The sequence below is a fragment of the Condylostylus longicornis genome, unplaced genomic scaffold, assembly GCF_029603195.1.
Source record: "Condylostylus longicornis isolate FDR11 unplaced genomic scaffold, ASM2960319v2 ptg000031l, whole genome shotgun sequence".
NCBI lineage: Eukaryota > Metazoa > Arthropoda > Insecta > Diptera > Dolichopodidae > Condylostylus > Condylostylus longicornis.
This window is the reverse complement of record NW_026578000.1, coordinates 7,904,755-7,931,520: the sequence shown is the minus strand read 5'-3', so window position 1 is coordinate 7,931,520 and position 26,766 is coordinate 7,904,755. Positions and strand designations below refer to the sequence as shown.

At 35.1% G+C, this 26,766-nt stretch overlaps 1 protein-coding gene across 1 annotated transcript; it reads right to left on the bottom strand.

Moving 5' to 3' along the window:
* Nucleotides 1-11,817: 11,817 nt before the first annotated feature.
* LOC129608348 (mucin-5AC-like) lies at nucleotides 11,818-13,311 on the bottom strand. Its single transcript, XM_055519823.1, has 2 exons — nucleotides 13,134-13,311; nucleotides 11,818-13,021 (listed from the first exon to the last, which is right to left on the bottom strand). The coding sequence occupies exons 1-2, from the start codon at nucleotides 13,137-13,139 to the stop codon at nucleotides 12,095-12,097; spliced, it is 933 nt and encodes a 310-aa protein (XP_055375798.1). The 5' UTR covers nucleotides 13,140-13,311; the 3' UTR covers nucleotides 11,818-12,094.
* Between the last annotated feature and the right edge of the window lie 13,455 nt (nucleotides 13,312-26,766).

Here is a 26,766-nt window from a genome sequence, read left to right as displayed (position 1 = left end):
TCGTCACTGTTATTCTTTTTATGTTATAAATGCCACCCGCTTTAATGTTATTTGTGCATACAAAAGTTAAACTATAACTATGTACATTTTTCTAATAGACGGCATTTATTTTTAGTACGTACCATGCAATAGGAACAACTGTGTTGTACTGCACAAATTTTATCACTTCATGTTTTCACGAATTTAATCTTTTTATATTTCGTACTTTTTGTTTATATAATTTTTGTGTTGATGCATTTTTACTGTTTTTTAAAGTCGGTACTATTAGAATGAGTTTCAATGTTGGTTTCATTTTTTCAATGTTGTTAAACATTAATTTAATAAAATAACAAAAAAAAAAACACACAGAAAATGAAAATAAACAGGCGGCAATCTGGTGCATGCTTTAATTTATAAGCATGTTATGTGTGTTACAAGTTGCAAAATAAAAAAAGAAAAAGACCAGGTATGCATAAAAGAAAAAAACATATTGGGTTCCTTGCACAAGATCAATGCCAACCAGAAATGTGGACCACGATTTTAATGCATAATGCGAGTTTTGCTAAGATTTTATAAGCAGGTTGGGTGCCTATAATATTTATGTAGGTAGGTTTTTGTTTCTCTGTATCAGTAGAGCTTTTTTTATGTAACATTTTATAGTAATGTAGGTATGTGGTAACAAAGTAGCAAAAAATAAAAAAAATATGTTTTACTGGTTTTTGGTTGTGGTTATTGTAGATCAGTTCTTTTCCTTTACGAAACTAGAAAGAGAGTTCCTTATTTGGTTGGCTTTTTGAATTGAAAATCGTGAAAATATTTGAACTGAATTAAAATAAATGGTTTGGCATGCGTTGAAATTTTAATTTTTTTATTTTATTATGATTTTTGTTTTTATAAATAAAAATGAAAATTCATAACCCATGGCATTTAGAATTAATTTTTTTTTAAGTTTTTAAGTGAACCTTTTATAGTAATATCTAATTAGCGTGGATTGAAAATTAATTTATAAAAATGTATTTCGAAACCTACATATCTATGTACATTCCCTAAAAGTAAAATACATACATTCATACGTATATTTAATTATAGTTTTTAATACCACCCGAACATCAAAAATTTTAGAATATTGAAATTTTTCAAATACACACATACATAGTTTTCATCTGATTTTTGATTATTTCTGTAATCTTCATACAGAACTTTTCCTGTTAGTCTTTCAGAAGATTTTCGGCTCTTCGACATATCGTAGATTGCGATTCGCGAGTGCACTCTTTCCTTTTTTTCTCAGTTAACTGTGTGTCTGATTCAGTTCGGTATGTTTGAGGAATTTTTTTTTTCGTCTTAAGACTGATGCACTCTCAATCAACCGAAATAAAACTTTGCATATTTACAGACGCTCTGAACCAGAAACATTTGTAAAATAATTGAATTATGGTATTTTAATCCATCTTAATTTCAAAATTGTGTAAAATTTATGAAAACTGCATTCAATACATATATAGAAGTCAAATGTGTATAAGTAATGCAAAAATGTATTTGCCATTACATAATATGCCAAAATAAGTTTTGTTATGCAAATATTTTAATATTTTTTAATAAAATATTATTCATATAAATAGGTACAATAATCAATCTATGAATAATTTGAATAAACACTTGAAATAAAATATTAAAATTGGATTAAAACACCATCCATGTACTACGATGTTACAATATTTTGTTATAATTGCATCATACACGGTTTTTGTTGGCAAATTTAATTAAAAATTTGTCTATGTAACTCAGCCCTGGGTCTGCCACATAGGCAAAGTAAGCATTTGTAATTGGCGCCAGAATAAAGGACATCAATTATCTAAATATTTTTTTTCTTCTTATTTAGAGAGAAACTAACTAGATAATATGTACCTAGGTAAGGTTAGGGTTAGGTTGATGCGGCTATCCGAGGATACACTTAGACCACTTAGGCCCGTTGCGATGCCACTGGATCTCCGTGTCTCCATCCCTACGTGAAGCAGCCAGGGTCCTTTATAAATCGGTGTAAGTCCCTGGCGACCCAAGGAACCTGAGCCTTTTCCATGACAAAGCTGGGCATGAGTATAGAAAATGTTCCACTGTCTCCTCATCCTCCTCGTCACAGAGGCCGTTACCGGGGCGTCCCTTTCTTCGCTATGGCGCGGAACCAAAATTAGGTTGATTCCGAACGATTGCGCCATTTCGTTAAGAAAAAATCTGCAATCCCGGAACGCTCCTGTCGCAGCCTGACTGTCCGTAAAAATGCTTATATATCCGCATGCTATCACATTGCGCGCCAGCCATTCTATAACCCAAGTTCTCTGGGGTAGACCTCTCCCCCAACTCTTTCGTTCAGTTTAGATCCATCCGAAGAAGATGAAAAACCACTTCAAGGGCCTGTGTAGGAGTTAAGCGCAACAACCCTCTAATACACACCAATGCTATCCTCTGGACCTTACTTGGCAGTCTCATATTGTTGAACCTGCCCAGCATAGGCCACCACACCAGAACACCGTACATCAGCACAGGTCTTACCACTGCGGTGTAGAGTCAGTGAACCATACATGGCTCGATGCACCCTCTTACATGAGTAAAGCGTAGTATATTCGCTCCTTGAAGTTGGGCCGCCACTTTAATTTAGAGTTCAAGATCAGTCCTATGGGTGGATAGCAGTAGCTCTAGAGATTCGTCAGCCGAGTTGGTTTATTGGTTCCCACGAGCCAGCAGGTAACTTGCCACGACTGCGTCACTTGCCAGGACCCTTCTTAATTTTTACCTTTGTATATACAAATATTGGGGCCTATAAAACCGCACTGTGACCTCCGAGTGGTGGGCCCCGGTAATGGCGGAGGATAAAGGGGTGATTGAAACGATCAAAGTTACGTTCGTGTCGTGGTCATGTCTCGCGGCGAGCTCTTACTTTGTGAGTTTCAGCCCTATATATTTACGTCAGCTGACGACAGGCGTCCCAAGTCAAGGTGAAACAGCATATGCCGATGACTGCGTGGCCAAGGGGGAGCTTAGTCGTTAGTATGCGGCCTCTGGATATCAGGCGCCCTCCAGTTTAAACGAGCCTTCCCATGGTATGTCGGGCTCTGCCATGGGTGACTTTACTTTCCCGCGCTATTCGTGGGACCAAAAAATGGAGAACATAAACAATAACAACAAAAACAACAACAACAAGAACAACAACTGTGACAAACACAACAAATGCAACAACGACAACAACAACAACAATAACAAGAGTGACAATTACAACAACAACAACAATACTAAGGACAACATTAATACAAACCCAGTTAGTGCTCAAGGGTTTTCGGAACCAGAGCTTCTCTCGACTGACGCAGAGGAGAAACTCCTTCTCACGCCAGTAGAGGAAAAGGCGGCGCCTCCGATGGAGACGGATAATCAGGATCCTCTTGGACCTATTATCCAACAAACTGAGGAGAACCTGAAAAGGTTGGACATCAGGGGAAAAAAACAATATTTCTCTGGTGCATCCAAGCGGCGTATAGCGGCTTATATCAGGGATGGCATGTCCCCAGAGGAAGTTCGCAGATATGAGAAGGAAAGGCTAGAAAAGCTGAAGGCCTGCGGATCGGGTGTTGTGGCCGATCATCCCCAGAAGAGGGAAAGGTCGGAAAGCAACACCCCTGATGCAGGGCTCTCAAAAAAGAGGTCGATGAAGGGCAATGTTGAGGAAAAGGTCCTTGTGAACATTCCTGAGCTAAACCCGAAAATGGCTTCTTATCGGGATGCAGTAGCACAGGTCGAGGTGGCCATCACTCATAGACTGCAACAATCAACACACCAGGGAGTGCATAACCAGTGTCTGCAGGAAGATAAAGCCTTGGGGCGGTTGCAACGTCGTGGTACTGGATGGCGACGACATGCTCAAACAACATGTCTGCCTCACCTGCGTACCAAAGGACGAGACAACCGTCAGTCTCTCCAGGGACAAATTTCTAAGTAGGGCAAAATCCCAGCCTCAAGATAAGTTCCTAGAGGGTGCTGTGGATGGATAAGGAAAAGGACGGGGGCTGCTCCATCACCTTTTCCGTGGATGATTCCGGATTGGAAGATCTACGGAAAGCGGAGTTCCGACTTTTCCTGAATTTCTTTCGTGTTACCGCGACAACGACGAGCACTTCAGGCCAATCAAAAGAGCCAAAACTCATTGGAAAGTCTGAAGTCACTCCGAAAACGGCGGAAACGGAAGGACCATCGACTAGGGCGCCGGATACAAGCGTCCCGGGTGAACCAAAAGGGCCCAAGTCTATTGGGAAGCCCGGTACTGCTTCGGTATTTGCTGTTGGAGGTGCTAGCGTGGCACTTGGGACGGCAAAAGAGACTGTGGCAGCGCAGGAGCCCACTAAGATGAGTAAAAAGCGGCAATGGAAAACAAGGCTCATGTAAAGCCTTTGTCTAAAGGGCCAAAGCCCATTGACAAGAGCCGGAGGAAATGATATGGCTGTGAAGTGCATCCAAATAAATCTACAGCATGCTAGGGCATCTACTGATGTTCTAGCTCATAGATTTATGAAGGATCACCTCGATATTGCCCTCATCCAAGAGCCTTACATAGTGAAGGATCAGGTTAAGGGCCTAACAGGTGAGCTATTGTATAATAATACAATTGGGGGCAGGCTTGCATTTTGTTTAGTAAAAGGCTAACGTTCTTTCCCATTCCAGATTACTGTTCTAAGGATCTGGTAGCTGCGTTGGTGAAGGTGAAGTCCTTCGGGGGCTGGACTGAGTTCATTATGTGCTCATCCTACCTCCCGGGGGACTGTGCCCACCCGGACGAACAACTGAGGGATCTAGTGGACTTTTATGGAAGGAGGAACTTCCAACTTATAATAGGAAGTGATGCCAATGCCCACCACACCGTCGGGGGAAGCAGTAATATAAACAAAAGAGGTGAGTGCCTACTTGAATTTATATATAGCAATAAATTAATGGTTATGAATGAGGGCAATAGACCGACATTCATAAATGCAATTAGGGAAGAGGTCCTTTACATAACCCTTTGCACTGAATTTATCGGCAGTAGGGTTGGTGGATGGCATGTCTCAAATGAGACATCCATGTCCGATCATAGGCATATTAGGTTTGATATCATGGTCTCCGGGGACCTGGCAGAAGAAATATATCGGGTACCCCAATCCACAGATTAGAGTCAATTCGAAACGCTCCTTATGGATGGGATTGGATCCGTTCCTGCTTCTGTCAGAACGGCGACTATTACTAATGCCCAACATGGGAGCTGCCGCGCTAACCCGAGGCGGAGCAATAGGAAGTGTCCGTGGTGGAATGAAGAGCTTTCAAGGCTTAGACTAAAGACCAGAAAACTATTCAATAAGGCCAAGGCGTCGGTTTCGTGGGAAGAGTTTAAAGACTCACTCACAAAGTACAATAAAGAAATTAGGAAAGCGAAGAGAATCTCGTGGAGGGCGTTCTGCAAGGGCATTGATGAACTCTCCAGCAGTGCGCGTCTTCACAGGGTGCTTTCCAAAAAGTATGCTAGCGGGTTGGGCCTAATGGAACGGCCTGATGGCTCCATGAATGAGAACGGAAAGCAGACGTTGGAGCTTATGGCGTCAACGCACTTTCCTGACTCGGAGATTCTTCGGAATCACTCAAATGCGGTCATTTGAGTGATTCCGAATTTGGGTGGTCAACCACGCAAGGTCTTTCCGTCCAATCAGCCTTACTTCTTTCCTATTGAGAACAATGGAAAAAGTGATTGATAGTGAAATGAAAAAAGTGATTTATGAATCTCAGTACGCCTATCAGTCGGGAAGGTCTACCGTACTCGCTCTGCAGTGTCTGGTGGGGGTCCTTGAAAACTCACTGGAGGTGCGGGAGGTGGCAGTTGGTTGTTTCCTTGATATAGAGGAAGATATCTACGATATGATAGATATCGCTGCTCTCAGGGGCTTCGGGGCGCGTGTCTGGGGATACGCCGACGATGTCGTGTGGGGAAAATTTGAGAGCACTATTTCTGATCTTCTACAGAAAAATTTACGTGTTGTGGAAAGGAAAAAGGGCGTTGGGTTAAATATAAATCCAAGCAAGAGCACTTTGGTCGCCTTCACCATACGTAGAAGCAGGGACAGATTAACGAGCCCAAATCTGTTTGGTATTAAACGTATTAGTTACTCTAGGGAGGTGAAGTATCTGTGAGTAACCCTGGATGATCGTCTCTCTTGGAATACCCAAATAGATAGAGTTATCGGGAGAGCTACGGCGGCCTTGTGGACTTGTAGGAGCTTCATTGGGGGGACCTGGGGAATTAGCCCTAGAATAGCACTGTGGCTATATACGGCCCTTGCTAGGCCCATCGTCACCTATGCGTCGATTGTATGGTGCCGTAAGGCTCAGCAGGCGGGTGTGTGGGCCAAGCTTGAAAAGCTACAGAGGCTTTCCTACCTGGGAGTGACCGGGGCAATGCGGACGGCTCCCACCGCTGCATTGGAGTTGATGATCGGATTGCCGCCACTGCACCTCCATATCTTGAAGGAAGCTCGGCTAGTGACTTATCGACTTCTCTCTGGCGAGGACGGGGCAGGGCTAAAGTTGGCCCACAGGACTCACAAAGACTTCATTGAGACCGATCCGATCCTAAGAATAACCATGTCGGATACCTGTCTGCCGCGGTACAACTTCGACCACAGGTACAGGGTTCTGTTTCCCGATCGATGGACGTGGGATCGGGGTGGCTAGGTACTTAGGCCGGGTTCGAGCGTGTGGTATGCGGACGGGTCCAAAACGGAGTCGGGTGTGAGTTCAGGCGTATACTGTGTCCGCCCGGACACGCGTGTATATGCAACCCTTGACCCGTATTGCACAGTGTTCCAGGCCGAAATACATGCAATAGAGATCTGTCTGAGAATCAATTTGGAAAGGGGGTATAGAAACCGCACCATCTATGTGTTCTCAGACAGCAGGGCTGCACTGCTGGCGCATCGTTCAGCTCAGGTTACATCCAAGCTGGTCTGGAGCTGCCTTGCTGCACTTATGGAATTGGCATCAGAGAACAGAGTGACGCTCATTTGGGTGCCGGGCCATAGTGGCCATGCGGGCAACGATGTTGCCGATGGGCTGGCGCGGAGGGGATCTGGGGCTGACTTTGTGCAGCCGCTGCCTTTCTGCGGTCTGCCTTCTTCCGCCGTGGAGGCCAGGCTTGCCTACTTGCTCGCGGCGGAATGCGGCCGTCACTGGCGGGACACGAAAGGGTGCCCTCATGCGAGAGTGTTTCTTTCGGCGTGCTCCAGCGGATTCACCGCAGAGTTGCTGGGGATGAGCAGGAGCCGGGTTCGCACTATTGCGAATTTCTTCACGGGGCACTGCACATTTTTCATTGCTTTGAAAGAAGGTGGGGTGCACTTTTTGACGCCGAACAAGTCAGAACCGGGTCTGATGTAACTAGAGCTAATTTAAATAAGCTTGTTAAGCATATTAAATTTTATTGAAAAATAATTGTATGTAGTGCTTTTTTTTGCATATGACACTTATTCTAATCCTATTTTTGACCAAACAATAACATTATTCGAATGCAATGTGGTGTAGCTAACATTATTATTAATTTAATTTTCAAAACTTTGCTAGAAAGAGATTTTATATATCCTACCGTAACATTCCATTAACGTACAACATTGCATATTGTAAGAGTTTTTTCTTTTAAGAGTTTAACTTTAATAGCAATGTTATTTATATAAAATGGTACCTATTTTAATTCAATTTAATTCCATTAATTATACATAAATTTATTTATATTTTCTGGTTGAAACAAAGAACAAAGTTGTTTAATCGTCGTATTTATAAGAGTTATGTACTATCTGGAAATTTAAATTATGTTTCAAAATGGGTTATATAACAGTAGTATTGTAGTTTAACTCTTTATTTTTTTTTCCATTTTGCTATTTTTTTTTTGTTGCTATTTTGTAAACCTTAAACCAAAAAGTTTTTGTATCTCCTATACTAATAAACTCTTTTTAACTGTACAACATTTCCCTTTCTTTTGTTAGGCAATCTGGCAGCCGGATTTGGCTCTTTCGTGCAATATTTGTTTGTATAATAATTGGTGCTTGGCAAATGCATTATAAGCAATTCGTCTAATAATTAATTAATAAAATAATTATTCTTTGCATTAAAAAGAAAAAAAAACAATTGTTAAAATTAATTAATTACACTTATCAATAACATTTTAAGTAGCAATAATTTAAGTAAAAAAAAAACTTTAAAACACTTTGTTAACTCATGTGTGTAATCTAGGCATATTTCTTACAAAATTGTTCAAATTTTAAATTATGTTATTCACTTGTAAATTGTGGTAATGCAAATTTTTCAATTAAAATTGCAAAACTAAAAAAAATAATACTCAATTTTATTAATACCAAATTCATTAACAAACCATTAATATTATTCCAAGTAAATTTACGGTCTGAATGATTTAATTAGAATTGTATAAAGGAAATGATATGAAAGAATTTAACCCATTCACATAAATTAAAATCTTCAATTTATGATTTTGGAATTTATTCATTAAGTTTTACCCACAATTAAATTTTAAATTTAAAAGTTCTTAACATGTAATGAATGGGTAAATTTAAAACGGAAAATAGATAAATAAAATTGAATATTTGGTAATTTTTACGGTTTTTGAATTAATTTTTAGTAAAAAAATAAAAATTACCTGTTAAAATTTCTAACTCGAATAGCAACTTCAAAGCAACTTAACAAAATTATTCTGTTTCCCAATTTTGAAAGTGATCATTAAGGCATTCGATGGTTACGTCTTTTTTAACCATTTTATCTGTAAAACTTTTCCCTGCCTATAAAAATTAAATATTTCGAACGTTTTTTTTTTTCAAAAACTTTTTAATTCTTTTTTAAAACTGTAACGTATTTGCCAAAAATGCGCTAGGCATATAATCTTTAAAATATTCAATATGCCAAATTTGGCAATTGAAATGCTAATATTCTAACACTGATATTCTAAAATTTCAATCTCATACTTGATGCGCATGTGTTAGTGAACTTGTGGAAAACTATAGAAGATGTATGAAGTTCTATACGTATACGAGTACATATTGGATTCAGAATTTCAAAAATTTTTTTTGAAAATTTTTCTGAAACTGCTATCACAATTTCAAAATTATTTTAATACTTTGTCAAAAATTCTTGAGTTACAGCGCTTGTGTTTGACACAAATTATATTAATAACAAATGAGAAAAAATAGAGTTGACCGTATTAAGTCTGTGATACCCGTACGAATTTGTTATCCTATGTACGAGTAAATATGCCATAGCTGACTATGGGACAGACAACCACTTTAAAATGCCGTATTACCATATTAATTTATGCGAAATTTCAGTACTGTTATTTCAATTTTTCCTAAGATATGGCCAAACTATGGCTTAACTACTAAGATGCTCTTAACAAGCGAAAGATTGTGGAACGGTGTAAAGAAAATCGACAAGTTTTACATTGATTCTTTCGTACAGATATTACAGAATTCTATCTTTTTTCATTTAAAGTGATTGTGGTGCGGTTGCCGTATTGACAAGTTAGAAAATTTATTTTGGAAGTTTCCGATATGAATTATGCAAGAAATCTAATTTATAACACTAACTTACTTTGTACCTTTGTTTAATATTAACACATGTAATTTTTTTTTGTTTCAAGTAATTAACATATAAAATGTTCTGTCCAGAGTTAATTACGTTTTGTAATTATTATTATTTTCATTTGATGAAATAAAAATAATAACGAAATTAATTATTTAATAACAACATAAATTATTCAATACCAAATACAATCAAACAACACACTATGGAGCATGTCAAAAACATTTAAATAATTATTGGTATCAAACTACCGATTTTCATCATAAAAATTATCTGAGTAGTATTAATTATATAACATTATTGTAACTGTATACTTTAAATAATTAAGAGAATTTTATGTGTTACACGTAAATTATTAATATTTTTTAAAGTAAATGTGAATGTGAGTTTGAAAAATACTTTTTTGGTTTTCGGGGCTTTTATAATTTTCATTTTGAATTTATAAATAATTATTTAAACTTAATTTATTATGATTATTACCTATTATAATTATATAATGTTTTGTTTTTGACTTGATTTATGAACGTGAATTATAAAATGCACACAGTTATTATGAGAATTTTTCATTATGGCATATTATACTTATTTTCTTGTAGTTTTTTTAATTTTTATTGAAATTTAATAATTTTGATTATTAAAATCTTTAAAATTATAAATAGAGTAATCCTAGTATTACATGTGTACATAGAAACATTTTAGTCGTATGGAAAATGAAAAAAATTTTCAAAAAGAATTTAGAATTTCCAACTTTTTACATTTCATAACAAACTGGATTATTAAATTGTGTAGTTCTGAAGCTTTTTCTATGTGTTATGTATGGAATGTTGTAATCATGTTTGAATAGACGGTTCTATAATACTCGATTTTTTAATTATAAAGTGTTAATCGCCTTAAAAATATGAATAAATTTTTACATATAAGCAGATTACCTTGAATTCTATAATACTTTAGAATTGTTATAAGATATTCAATTTCTTATAATATTATTTTAATAGTAGAAACCAATAAAAATTAACATCTTGCATAATAAGGAATATTCTAGAAAATTTAGGTTTAAAACGCTTAACTCAAATTCTGTGATACACAACAAAATATTTTTGTACATAAGACCGTTTAGGGTAAACATGCCACTAACTAATTGTCTCTGCAAGTAATGTGCCATGCTCAACATTTGAAAATTAAATGCTTATCGGTCGAAACTCAGTTTGTATTATTATTAATAAGCGTTACAAATTACTCTTTAGTGTGCTCGATGTACTCAAAAATACCAGTTATTAAGAAAAATGTTATTATGCTATCAAACATTTTGAATCTCCGTCGAACATGTTGCATCACTTTTCGTTTTATCGATTTATTCGATATTTCATGAAAGCTTTGATTGTTAACAAATTTGCTTTTCCACAAACCTATTAGGAAAAGTATGTATGTGCAATACGTTCCGTTTGGTAAAAATAATGCTTGTTTTAATATAATATGAACAAGTTAAATTATTTGGACTTCACTATTTTTATTTACCAAGCATGCTAGTATTAAGAACATTTTATGCATACTTCAGAATTTTTTAATTTTGTAGGTGAGTTAGAATTATGTTGGAATTCGTGAGTTCGATATAAACTAATTACTAATTGTCACATAAATCAAGCAGGAATATTTAAAAAATTTCCTTAAAAAATAACTACATTATCTCAGAAAAAAACCTGGAAAAACTAGATTGAAATTCACGAATTGTTCAATTAAATAATTTTAAAATCACAAATTACTTTTAATGCATTTTTAATTTTACAAAGTCTTTTGGACGAGTATATTAGTCATAGTAATTAAAAAAATTAACGCATAAATTAATATTGATTTTATAACTTTTGCGAACATTTTGTATGTTTTAATATTGAATTAAATGTTGATTACATACATAATAATTAATTTAATGAAATAGTGAGAAATTTTATAGTTATGACCAGATTTTTCAACTTTAAAAACAATATTGACTCGGTCAATGTTTTCTGCTCTTGAAATCTTGAATTCAATTGGTTTACTTAATGCTTTATGGTTTTGACTCAAAATATTTCAAAAATATTGCAAATTTTTTAAAGACGGTAAGTCTAGTCAGAGGAGAGTATAAGTAAGTTTCCGTTTTTCGATTCGTTTTGTAATTCGGTAAATTTTTGTGAATTTTTTTTAATTACAAAAACGAAATTTATTTCAATAATTAATAATAAAGTTTATTTGTTTATAATAAAATTAGATAACAAAATGATAATAAAAAATTAAATAAAACTGAAAATTTTGTAGAAAGAAAATTGTTGTTTTTCATCTTAAAATGTATACGTTTAGGAAGTAAAGGCTCACAGACAGTTTAGAAAATATAAAAAATATTTCTGAGTATCTAAGAATCGTCGATCAAAAATATTTGGTTTTCGTTTTTACATATTTAATTTAATTTTTTTGTTTTTTGTTGAACACATAATCGTTTTTAAATAGTTCCTGGTGCCGGCTCTAAATTAATTGAAGATGCTGAATTAATATGGCCTGGTAGAGGAGCAAGATGTTCAGAACCTCTTGTTTTAGCTAAGTACGTACCTTCAGCAGGTACTAAAACTGTTGCAGGTTCAGCGATAATAGCTGGTGATGGTGCTGCCGCTAAAACTGCCCCACTGCTTACTACTGGACTTGTAACTACTGCTCCGGCTACCACTGGGCTAGTTACAACTGATCCTGATGCAGTTACAATAGAACTTGTTGTATGAACCGCAGCACCTGCTATAGTTGGTGGTCCTGCAATAACCGTTGGAGTTGAAACAAGTGTCGATGCTGCGGGAGCAGAAACAATAGTTGAAACAGGTGCAGTTACCACAGCTGGTGAGCCACTCAATGAAATTGCATGTGTTGATGTTGAATCATCATCATTGCCATCATGACCATCAGTATGATCATCATTATGATCTTCACCATTATCATATGGATCTGGTGTTTCGGCTTCCGTTTCAGGATCTTCTGTTACTGATACTATATCTGATACAATAACTGATGTATTTGGTTTTGATGGTGGAATTTCAGCAATTGCAACTGCTGCTGGTATATTAGAAGATGATGTTAATCCTTCAACATTAACAACAACGTGAGTATCAGATTTTGGAATTGTTGCTGGACTTTCAACAACGGCAACTGCAGCCGGTATTTTGGATGGTGGAATTTCTGCTGTTGCTACTACAGCTGTATGGGCAACTGTATGAGCTGGAGCTAACGCAATTGAATTTGGTACAACTGGTGCTTGAATTGCAATTGATTGACCTGGAGGTGGTGCATTTATAATTGTTATACCAGCTGGATTTGTGCTAATTGGTATAACAGAACTTTGCACACAGCTCAGCAGTGATACAATTAAATGTAGTAGAATGACCTATTGAACACAATAATTGAATAAGAAATATTAGAAGATAATTAAAAATTTAATAAATTTTATAGTAATTATTATTATAATTTTAATTGACACTGAACACAAATTGTTTTACCTTCATAATTGACTATTTATTGTTGTTATTATATATATGTGTATATTTTAACTAGACAATTTATTTGTAAAGGAAATTTAAGTTTATTTTCTTATTAAAAAAAAACAAAAGCAAAAAAAGTCAAAATGAGTAGCACAGTAACTAGTTTCAAGATCAATTTATTTCTGTTCTAATTTTCAATGATTCCTGGACTTTTTATACTTGACTGAAAAATCAACTCGAAATCTCAAACAGCATATTTCTTCTATCTTTATCTTTTAAAATAATATAATAATTATTACGCAGGCGTTTTTAATAATGATGAAAATCAATCTTGAATATTTTTTAATTAATTAGAGATTAAAAAAATGTTAAAGTTAACAATTGATTAAGAAAAAAAAATTAAATGTACAATGTTATACAATTATTTTCGCAAATATACAGAAAGTATTTAACATACATATTATATAACAAAAAATAATTAATCTAGAATGAGTTATTACTATTCTAGTATGGAATCATAATTATTATAGAACATACTAGACGACGCGCCATCACCATATCAGCATTTTAATTAATTAGCATATTAAAAACAGTTTAAGAATGCCTCCATAGACATAGTCATGAACTAGCTGTTATTAATTTTTATAATTTCTTTATCTTACACCCTATATTTTCATCTCTCTTTAACATTAACAACTTAATATCGAACTGGCTTTTAAAGCTCAACGAAAACAATTTACCTAACAATTATATTTTTGTAATGAATAATGCAAACCCATAAATATTGTAAATATTGTTTAGGTAAAGAAATTGTGGCATAATAACAGGTTTTCTTTCTATGCTCTATATAATCTGCATATATACATACATACATGCATACAATTTAAGTAAATTTACATTAATCAAATCTATTGCATAAAATTTTAATATTAAAGAATATTTAAAAAGTTAATTTTTATTTTTTTAATTTTTCAATCAATATTCAGGTATAATATTTTATAATTAAGAGTTTAAATGTACCAATCATTTCAAAATATATATTTATATATGAATAGTAATGTATTAATATATCCTGGTCTCCCTGAGGTCAAATATTTTATCTGTACTATTGAAACTTAATTAGCAAACGTTCATGTATTGTACAGCTGTATTGGAAGTAAGGGGTCGCCGATATTTTTTGATTGAATCGCGATTAAAGAGAAAAATCATTATTACAACAATTAAAATAAATACAGAATACGTGTGTATGTATGGAGAATGCATAATAATGTGCAAAAAGTTACAATGAAACTAAAATTTTAAAGTTACAATTTTGTAAATTTATTGAGATTACAAAATTTTATTTTATAAATTAAATTATTTTAATCACGTTTTATTATAAGCGTTGTTTTCCAGTGCATATTTCAAATTTTATTTATAAATTTATTATTTATGATTAAGATATGCTTTAACAATTTGATATTTTTAATATTTCATCAAATATTTATTGTGTAAGTCTAGTATGTATGTTATATCTAACAAAAATGTAATGGATTTATATATGTACGTTAGGTCACATTACATTAATATTTTAATTACTATTGTTAAAAAAATATTGTACTCGTATGTATTAGTAAAATTCTATGTGTATCAAATCTAAATTCTATGTGTATCTCTTGTACTTAGAAATGGGTTAGCGTTTTTTCCAAAGTGGATAATTAACTTTAAACGTTTTTATGGAACCCGTCAATTCCTTTCTCCCCACTCCTTTAAAGATATATCTCTTAAATATTTAAAAATATTATTTAGTTCAAATTTTATTTTGACTAATTGTGTCAAAACCGCAAATGAACAATTTCAAATTTGGCAAATACTAAAAAATAACAAGTTTCTTCTTCTTATGTATATGCGTAGTGTGTTTTTCTGTAGTGTGTATTTCTGCTTGAAAAATACTTTGGAAACTCCGTGGAGAGGGTATCTCGATCTTTTGGCCCAATAACAGCTTCCTTGTCTCCAGATCTTCCACCTAACCGTAGGTTGGTTCCTCTTGCCGCACTCTCGACGACCAAATGTAGCGGCGACATGTCAAGAATGACCTCCATTGCTTCTGTTGGGCAGCTTGTCATAGCACCCGTAATGCACACGCATGCCATGCTTTGCATTTTCATCATGTTCCTCTTTGTACTATCGAGCGTGGTCATTTTTCCCCATGCCACCGCCTCGTATGTTAGAAGCGGCACTACCATTATGAAACCAAAAGAAAATCAAACCCTTTCCCTGCACCTATCCCTCTACTGCATCCTATCGCTCCTGATTCCCCCTATGCCAGATTAAGGTGTTACGCGACCCGTGCCGATAATCAGCTTGGCTAACGGAGCGTCCGGATACCTGGCGCCCTCCGGATTATTTAGCCTTGTCTAGGTACGGCGGATCTCTGCCTAGGTCGACATCCTTCCTCCGTAACTCGTGGGATCAGAATGGAGAGCGCAAATCAAAAAAACGTGGATGAGTTCGGCACTCATTAAAAGCCGGAAGGAAATTTGGCCAAGTCAGTTTCTGCGAACCGTGCTGAAACATCGCTGAGGGCAAGTTCAGTACAAAAACCGCCGGCGAGCACCAAGAATGCTAAAAGCACTGGTGCACAACCTAAACTGCATAGGGAGTCCCAACCGGGACCGAGCTACCGCACACAAAGCTATGACTCAGTCAGGTCTAGTGTCGGTAGTAGCTCGATGGCTACAGTAGCACAAACTGGAAAGAGAAAATGAGGCCCTCGAAAAGGGCCTATAGGGAACGGCGTTCTGCATTTAGGAAGCTGGAAAGGATCGGTCGGTATGTGGATCGGTCCACATACAACTGGGCCAAGAGTATTGTGGACAAGCGATTAAGCGAGAGGGTTGTGGCAACAAAACGACAGCGCTCCACAGAGGAACCACCTCGGGAAGCTAAGAAGCCAAGGCCACCGAACAGACCCTTGAGCGCATCCATTACGCGGCCTTTTAGTGATATCCTGAAGGACCATCTTGTTGTCGCTATGGTTGACCAGGCGCAAGAAGATAGCAAGATCTCTGCTAAGAATTGGAGGAAAGTTGAAAGCCGACTAATGGGGGGCTTTCCTCAAATCATGAAGGATAATCCAGGCCCATATCCCTCGTGTAGAGACCAAAGTTGGCACCAGGGATTTGTCAAACTTGTGGCTTGTGCTAACGGCAGGGGTCTCGACCTGTATAAAAAGGCGATAGCAGGAGTAGGGGAAGTTTGGCCCGGGGCTAGGCTTGCGGTCGTTGCGAACTTACCGACAGCCAACTGTGGGGTGGAAAAGTTGAAAGAGAGAAAGGGCGACTATCGGCAGGCCCTCATAATAATAAATAGGGAATCTTTGGCACCTCTGGAGAGTCAGAGATTTGTCCTTAACTGTGGGTTCTCCTCCATAACCCTTAAAGGGTATAAAACAGACACGAACAGACACAGCTGCGCTTCTTCACCGCTTACAAAGGGGTGGAGAAGATATAGTCCTGGTCCAGGAGCCCTGGATAGCAGGGAGAAAGATCTGCGGACTGAGGACGCTAGGATACAAGATATTTTTCAGTCTTTTCAAGTATGTCATACATACTTACTAAAAGTAACTCAAATGCTTTAACCTCTTTACAGTAATGAAGACTTGACTGTAGTCAGTCTGGAAGCTGGTGGCAGTATCTCTTGGTGGGCATCAGTATACCTGCCCTTCGATTTCCAGGGGGAGCTACCGCCCGAGAATTTGAAGGACATGATGGAGAAGGCTCAGTCTCTCCGAAATAGGGTGGCGTGTCCACTAACTCGGTTAAGAGGCAAAAGAAAGCCGCAATGGTGGTCCGAGAAGTTGAATGCTCTTCGGAAAAAATGCAGAACTCAATTCAACAGAGCAAAGTTCAGCAGGGCATCATCTGATTGGAACGCATATAAGGATGACCTCAGAAAACACAAGCGCCAGTTGAGTAGGGCGCAGCGATTCTCCTGGAGGGAGTTTTGCGGAAGGATTGGCGGGGTTGCGGAGGCATCTAGATTAAGGGGGGGTCCTGCCAGGTGACCCAGTCGTGCCGAGTTATCTGCTGGCAGCTGACGGCTCCTGGACCAGCTCCGCTTCGGAGTCCGTGGAGCTGCTTCTGGATGCGCACTTTCCGGAATCCTTGGGGGAGTCTGCTTTGAATGTCTACGAAAGCGAAACTTGTTCCTCGGAAGTGGTCACCCAGGGAGGAATCCTTTGGGCTATCCGCAGCTTTCAGCCTTCCAAGTCGGCGGGCCCAGACGATATAGTGCCTGCGGAATTACAAAATGCGGCGTAGATCATCCTGCCCTGGCTGAAAATTATCTACGAATGCTTTATAGACCTAGCTCACATTCCAAAATCGTGGAATGTTGCCAGGGTCGTCTTCATTCCCTAAAACTGGAAGGAGCTCTCACAGCTGCCCAAAGGATTTTAGACCAATTAGTCTAACATCGTTTCTACTAAAAATATTAGAAAAATTGATAGACGCATACATAAGGAGCAACCTTAACCCGAGGTTGGTGTCTCCGGCACAACATGCGTATCGGAAGGGTAGGCTCTTCTCTGGAACCTGATAATCAATCGGTTACTAGTACTGCTGGAGCGGGAGGGCTATAAGGTGGTCACCTACGCAGATGACGTGACAGTGGCCGTGTCTGGGAAACACCTCCACGCACTAAATGGGCTGATACAGAGGGCTCTTGGCCTAGTTTCGAACTGGGCGACCAACTGTGGGCTATCTGTTAACCCTCAAAAGACGGAGCTCGTCATTTTCAGTAGGAGATATAAGATTCCGGGCGTGACTCCTCCGAAACTTGATGGAATCGGCCTATCCTTCAGCAGTAAGGCTAGATTCCTGGGGCTTGTTCAAGATTCAAAGCTGAACTGGAGACTTAACATTATGGAGAGAGTAAAGAAAGCAACTATTGTGCTTTACTCGTGCAAAAGGACCATCGGGAAGGGGTAGGGCCTGAAACCAAACATGGTTTATTTGCTGTATACCGCGGTGGTACTGATGTACGGAGTTCTGGTGTGGTTGCCGGCGCTCCGTACTTCCTTAAACCTGAGGTTAATCAGCAGGGTTCAAAGGATGGCAATAGTGTGTGTTGGTGGAGCTCTGCGCTCCAACCCTACACAGGCTCTTGCGATTCTCTTGCATCTGCTACCATTAGATATACTGGGCAGGCAAATGGCTGCGGAGTCTGCAGTGCGCCTTGGGGCCGCATCACAGTGGTCGTGTTGCCCCACGGGTCACTTCGATTCTTGCGAACTGGGGCACGGGGTGGGGTCAATTTATTTGATTCCTCCCGTGCTCTCATTCGTGAGGAATTTTGGGCCATCGGTCCTGCCGAGGCAAAGCTGGCAGGTAAAATTTAAACTATTCCAAAATTTAATGTATTTTATTTTTTCACAAGTCTAATGATTTATTATAATTAACCAGTCACCCACATCGTTTTTATTCATTTCATTTGTTGTCAGTTTTGTTCATAAAGGATTTTACGCCAGTGTGCAAGTTTGTAATTTGCGAGCTTATAGTTTTTATGTTATCCATATACAAACATATGTACATATAAACATGTATAGTATTTCACCTTTTGAGATTGCTCCATTTATAAAGTAGTTCAATTTTTATATTTATAATCATAAGCTTTGATTGTTCCATAAGTTGTTATTCTAAATCATTATGAATGATTTAGAATAAAGTTGTATAAATTAGGTTATTCTATACGTGCATATTTGTAATGTACAAATGTGTGATATGTAGATAAAATATACATTTGATAGTCTAGTATGTGGAGTCTATTGTATCGAATGACATTGAAGACTTCCTTGTTTGTAAATGATATAAAAATTGTCATCTTATATTGATTTATTAATTAGAATTTGAACTTAATTGTACTTACGTTTTATAGTGTGGGGTTTAGAAATGACCGCTTCATATTCCATATATGTGCATTAATATGTAAGAATGAATAAAATACTGGTATATTTAAATAAGTATGTATTTTAAATTAAAAGACATGGAGAAAATTTAAATTAAATGTTGCAATTCAAATTAATTTTTTCATCACAATTAAATAAGTTCATTCTAATATGTAATTTTTTTTTTGTTCTGGAAAAATGGGTATATAAAGTCGAGGGTCAGCTGAAAAGAAATCATTAAGCAATCTTTTGAGGTAGCTAACAAAACATTTTATAAAAATCAATTTTAATCCTTTTTAATAAAAAAAAAAACAGTCAATATGAAAGTAAGAATCAATAATTAATTATAAAAAAACGATTATTAATTTACAAAAATTAACAATTAATTTCTTTGCAGTTCGCATTAGCTATTGCTTCAGTTTTCTTATTAGCAGTTTCTGTTCAAGCTTCAGTTATTCCAGCTGTACTTGGTCCACATTTAGTTGTTTCTCATCCAGCTGTTGTTGCAGTTGCACCACCAGCTAAAACTGTTGCTATTCATGCTCCAGCTGTACCATTGATTGCACATCATCCAGCTATTATTGCCGGTCATCCTATTGTTGTCGGTTAAAATTTAAATTTAATTAAAAAAAATAAGAAAAAAAAGTGAACAACGTTTTTTATAAATAAGAAATCAAAGTAGAAATGTTTTTTAAGTCAATTCTGTATAATTTTACTAAATAAGGACATGTAAAAATGTGAAAAAATAAGCAAAAAAAAATTCTTTAATTAAATCAGCAATCAAAAAATCAAAATTTACTTTGTTATTACTTATCCTACCATCAATATGTTATTTTTTCATTTTAACCCTTGCCGTGCTGAATAAAAAGAAAGTTGGAATTTAAGGTTGGTTAGTTTGAAAGAAAAGTTTTTGTTAGATTTCCAATATATGCACATATATATGTAGCTAAGCTTTCTAAAACCAAAAACAAAATGTTATATCCGAGTAAATTCATAGTACTGTTCTGTGAACAAAAATTCCATAAAAAAATCAAGAATTTACTTGTTTAATTTTCGCCTTTCCACGGAAATTTGTCTTGAGAACATATTAAGGGTTTAAATTCTGAATTTAAAATAGCCATTCCTAACAAAAAGTTAGGTGCTTTAAACCCAAAACGTTTTCAAAAAAAGAAGAAAAAACGGAATTTACGGGCAATCCGAAAACATTTTTCTAAAATCTTATTTCTAATATCTGAAATTCCTGGAATTGGGTGACTATTTACTTTTAGTTCTTGAAATGTCAATTCTTCAGTTCCAAAATTTCGAACATTACCTAAACAAAATGGAAATATTTTTCTGTATCTAAGGGATGCGTGCTTCTGTTTTTATATAACTTCAAGATATACTAGAAAGTCCTTTCAGTTATTGTTACTTTATTTAAAAAAATTGAATTTTTGAGTACATATTTCCATAGTTCTTACTCAAAATATTTGTGCCTCTAAATCTTTTAGTATAATATAGTATTTTAATATAATCTTAATGTTAACCGAGACTGTAATACATCGGCCAAGTGATTCAAATGTGGGTTTATTGTATAAAGGAAAAGTCTTAGTTGTTGTCAATTGCTGGAAACTTTTGTTTGCCATTTTATTAAAGGAATATGTTAAAAAATGTGAAACTCGAAATTTTTGGATTATATACATAATTCATTTTTTTTGTAAGAGAAAGCCATTTTACGTAGCTATTTGAAAAGTTACGGACGATTTACAGTAAGTTGGATTAATATACATAAATCGTTAAAAAATAAAGAGCTATTTTGACTTCCAGGCCGTCATTGAGCAGGTGGCCTATCTAAAACAGGTAGCCTATCTAAATCACCAGGTTCTTTTGAGGAATCTCTCTAATACTCCTATGACAATCTTCGATATTTCATTCGCTCCTTCATGCCTGCTCTGTCCCACATGACTAATCAGGGTCAGACACGCAAAATAGTGAGTATCTCTTTTATCCATCTTTCAGCAGCTGTGACACGTCTTATTGAAAGGCAAATCTAGTCTAGCTGTATGCTCCCCAACGGTCAATGTGCCGTGTAGATTATCGTCAGGCTAGCAATATCATTTACACTCAATTTCTTAAGCTTTTAACATTTTTCGTGCCGCTTCGTATGTAGACAGAGTCTTGCACCTGTGGTTGGCGCGCAATAGATAATTTGTAAATATATCCATTTCGGTACTGTTTGTGGAAACAGAAACCCACCCCGCCCTGGAAGTGTCCAAAGATCTAAAGGAGTGTGATACGGTTTAGACATCCCAAGTGTCAAGGAGAAATTCTACTTTGTCATCGACGGTGAATAATTACGCACTCAGATCCTTGAATACCAGAAAACCAGAAAATTTGAAACTATCTTAAATCTTTAGAACTTTGTTATTTCCACATTTTGATGGTATATAGTGATACTGTCAACATAACATAATTTTTAAATATACATAAATAAATATTTCGTTATGTATTTTACATCATATGCAAGCTAAAAAAATAAACGATAAAAGTATCAAAATTTAAAAATTTTTTAAGAGCAAAGTTATGTTCACGATATGTTTTTAAAATATATGGGAGTGGCGTTTTAAATTTTGTTTGTATGATATCGTCGTGTATAACTACATATTTAAATTTCAAGTGCACATTAAATTGCATAGAATTATAAAAAAAAACCTGCTAAATTGCATAATAAAATTTAACAAAATATTAAGGAATATAAATGTATGTATGTATGTTAAAATGTATGTAAACAGATAATCAACTTATAATTAATGGTATAAGATAACGCAAAATTATAATAGCATTGATTTATTAAATCAACTTTATGATTTGTTATATTGAAAGAAAATTTTTTTTTAAAGTAAGTACAGAGCACCCCCAACAGTATACTTCTTCAATTTAAAAAAAATATGAAACTAATATTTTATTAAACTTCGTAAATATAAGGAAATTTTATAAATTGAGCACATGTTACATATGTGTAATATGACGATATTTGCATCAATGGCTGGTATATGTTTAATTCCCCTTGCCAAGCAAAGTTTTCTGACAAGAGGAATAAAATTTTTCTTAAAATTTGGCTTATTTTACTAAAATAATAAATGTTTTCAAAAATAACTGAGTTCCCAAATTATTTTAAAATTTTTTACGAAAAATGGGTAGATAAGCAATCCCACTATAGAGAAAAAAGGGTAGATAAACTTTTTTGCAGGTTTATTGTCGTTTTCCAGTATATGCCAAATATATTTGCAATTAAAAAATTTGTACTGTAACTATTCTATTTTCTATACGTTTAACTGGTTAAATAAGGTTGTCATTTTTTGATTTAAATTTAAGTGCTTAAACGCATTTAATAAATTTTTGACGACTCCAAAGACTACTTTGTATAGCAAAATTTTGTTTGATTCAAATATACGAAATTCTGAACAATTGATTACTTGTTTCAGTAATAAAATTTAACTTTCAACAATATAGAATATTGTTGGCCTTCAAAAATAAACTTTATATTTTAAGTGACTCCTACTACATAAACATATTCTGGAACAATCTGTAATATTGCTACATTATTTTATTTATTTGAAGTCAGTTCTATACAAGGTAAATATCCACAATAATTCAAATATTAGAATTCAAAACTGGATTATGCGATTATTTTGCATAATTTTTTTTTTTAATTAAACATGTAAAATTAATTAATTCTATTTATTATATTAAAATAATAGTTTTAATTTTAATAACAAATATTTAAAAATTATAATACAAGTTTCTTTATTTTATTGAAATGCTAAAATTTTTATTCCTTTTATGATTAGCCATATGATTAAAGCATTCCTTTAGATATTTTTTATAAATTTTATAATTATTCAAATAATTTATTACATTTTTAAATATAAAATTAAAAAAAAATTATTTGTAGCGGTTGCTTTGTATTAAATTCAATATTTTTAAAACGGATATCCATGCAATAGGTTCCAGTTATGTCATCATTCATTTATGTATAGAAGAATATGCAAATTTAGTATTTAATTATAACCTTAAAAATTTACAAAACACTCTTAAAGTATTGTTATAATTCATGTGTATAACACTTTTGAATAATTAATCCTCAATTAGACCGAGATTATAAGTAAAAATAATTAATAATTTTACAAAACAAAACAAATTTTTTATTTTTAATTTCTCGAATATTTTCTTTTATTGTAGAAATTATAAAAGTATATCTAGACTTGTAAAATGCAGGGATGCGACTGCCATCTAATGCAGATGAGTTAAAATATTTATATACAAATTATTTTTTGTTATAATTTCATTTGAGAAATTTTTAACTGATTGAGAGAATAATGAAAATGTGAGTATATTGAAAAAATTATAAGGTTACGTAAAAAAAATAAAACCTGTTTTTTGAAGATCATACAGTTCCAAATAGTTATCTGAAGTGTTATAAATATATGAGTAATGTATTTATGTTTGCATGTGTAATATACATTGTATGTATAAATAGTCCCACATAATATTCTGAATAAATATGTAAATGTCAACTTCTATTATAAGTTTGGATTATTATATAAATAGGCCTTGGCAATTAATAATTTCAATATGAAAAGTAAAATGAATAATTACACAAACGATAGCTAATAATAATTTGTTTGTGTACGCGTTCTTACACAAATAAAAATAATCAAGGATGCTTTGCTTTGTTATACAAATATATTTTTTTTTGTATGAAAACTGGAATTAAATACTGTCTAGGAAATCTATCATATAGTTTTCTAATCTAGATTATGTACATTTTCTGGATAGAACATGTAAAAAAAAATAATGAACGGTTTTACAGCATTTTTCATGTACGAAATTCACTAACAGGAGTGGTAAAATTATTATGACTTCAAAATATTTGAGAGCTGGTAATTAAAATGTCTTCTTAATGTTATAAATAAGAGAATAAATAAGAGAAATTAATTAGAATAGATTTAGTAGTAATAGCAGGTTGCAAAATGGAGCTATGATGCAGATTGCTTAGATGTTTTCTAAGTCTGCAGTGGACTGTCAAGAACCCCGCGAAGAATTCTTACATGATTTCGCGATAGCCTTATGATTGCCTTATAGCGCTTCCGGTTTCCCAAAAGCATCTTCGCTTGCCAAAACCTCTGATGCGCGTTCCGTAGCCTTAGTCATCTTTCCTCTACTTTGATCGTTTACCACTTGGTCTAGTCGGGGGGGTGTCGCGGGGGCTTTTTAATCGTCATTCGAGCCAAGCCAACCGATAGGTTTTCTTTGTACTTTTCCAAGTTCGTTTCTCGAGGAGTTCTTGAGAAGGAAGTCTTCTCAGCAATCACCAAGATTAAACCGAATAATTCTATAGTTCGACATGGAAATCTCTCCAGTCTCGCACGAGATTTCTGACACTCGGGCCACCGAATGTGATATCTAGCGCCTCTTCTCTAACCTTACTTATAAAAGTCGGAGAATTCTGAACACTCCAAGATGTACAAGCTTCCTCAAGAGCTATGACGCGCATTTGCATCATATCTAATGATGAAAGGTAATCTCTCCCAGTTGAAGTAATTTATCAGTCTCTTTACTTCCAATGGTGGCGTCTGGTTCACATTTCTTGCGAAGTAAGCTGACACTGGAAGTATCCCCAAAATTCTGCAAACCGCGTTAGCGCGGGTCCTGACGGGTGGCAAGTGCCTCGTCATGAATTCTGAAAAAACAATATAATTAATACTTTTTCTTATTATAATGCACGTTCTAGGTCCTCTTGCGGATCCTGCGCACAGTTACATGCTACCGGTGTTTCTCTAATGGAGAAAAACCTGATTTGTCCTCTGTGTAATCAGGGTTCTTGGATGAGTGCCACCCTAGTTGTTGCTTGGTGAACATTTTATGGGCCCTTCCGAGTCTGTGCATGGTGGTCTTCCCGAAGCGGTACCTCAATTTGTACCCCTCTCCTTCTATGACACCTGCTGAGGTTATCTCAATGACAATTTTCAACAGCTGCTCCCACCTTCTTGTTTCTGCCTCAGCAACTTCCAAGCTCAGGAGTGTATTTTTCTGTTTTGAGCTTGGAAAATTGTCAATGTTTTTTCCCACTTCAGACCGGTGCTCCCAGGCAAATACAGCGTAATTATCTTTGGCTTAGAGATATCGTCTCTCCTCTTTACTGTCAACGTCGGCCCTTTCACACCTTTTGTAAAGATGCGTGGGGGATGAGCCACTCAGCCGTCTACACATCGGAACAGTCAATAAGAAGCATACCCGGCTTAAAACCTTCAAACTGAATGACGACATCCCATTCACTGGTCATCTCGTCGAAAATCGCGTCTGAAAGGTGGGTGAGATCCACCTGGCTCAGCATTACTTTAGGGTAGTCCCTGGGTAAAATAATAGCCTGTACCGTTTAAATCACACCGGCGTAGCTGCTTTCCTATTCAGCTGAGATGGGGAAGGTAGCTCCCGCCTCCCCCTACATAGCTGTTCTTCTTCTTTTCGTCTCCCTTTCTTCCGCAGTCAGGGACTCTCCTCCTCTATTCTTCGCCTGGTCTGGTGGTCAAGATTCCATGTTATTGCAAACTGGTATGATAAAATTGATCCACATCAAAAATATTAGGAGATATTTTAATTTTTACGATAAATTTCTAAGACTCTTCAAGTGCAAGATTTTAGCAACGTATCACCGAAATTTTTTATTATGAAATTACTTAAAATTTCTTGTAAATTTTCTTTTAATTTTGTTTATGAGGCGAAAACCGGATTTCAAATCATTAAAACGCTAATTTGATCTAATTGACCACTTTGTTTTGGGGATACAGACCATTGAGCCATGGACATTTTGTACATGTATTGCGAAAACAATTAAATACATATCTGTGTACTCTATTTTCTTTGTGGTATTTGAAAGCATTCTACACAGTTATTCGAACAATAAATATTTCAAGGGCAAAACTAAATGCGTCACATGTTAAAGGAAGTAACTATAAAAGATACTTGATTTATCGATCCAATTGAGTGCACTCTATATAAAGTAATTTTTTTTCCTTTTATCTCTTTATCGTAACTGATTAAGTAGAAATACAGTTTAATTTTAGAAGAAAAGACTAACTTAACCGTTCACTTCTTTTCCTTTCTTTAGTTGAATTTATTGAGTATAAAGAAAAAGAAAAAAAGTTACAGAAGAATCAAAAGTTCATTGAATGTCTTCCCATAACTGATACTATTTCAAGGTAATTGACATAAACATAGATGTAGATGGAGATGAAAAGTACGAAGAACTAAAAGGTGATAAAATCAAAGTGTAGTGTGTTATGAATTTTATATTTAGTATTGAATTCATTTGGTTTAACACAAATCATATGCCCAAAATGTTCATTTTATAATTTCTTATAATTAATAAAATTTCTTGAGATATTTAGACGCTTTATTTTATTCATTTTTATACAATTTTCGAATTAATTTGACCATGTCTGTGCTCTGTTAAAAATTTTAATTTCACTTTTAATGATATAATGAATTCAAATAAGATTTATTTTTATCTCAAATTAAAAATCACGCAGCAAATTGTTAATCTCTATATAAATTTATCTAAGGGTGTATGTAAGTATAAGTGATTGTATGTGAATTTTGCAATCTGAATAGAATATGTTAGTAAACTTTTTTTCTATTATTATAAGAGATAAAAATGAAATCCATGTAAAATTTTATACTAGA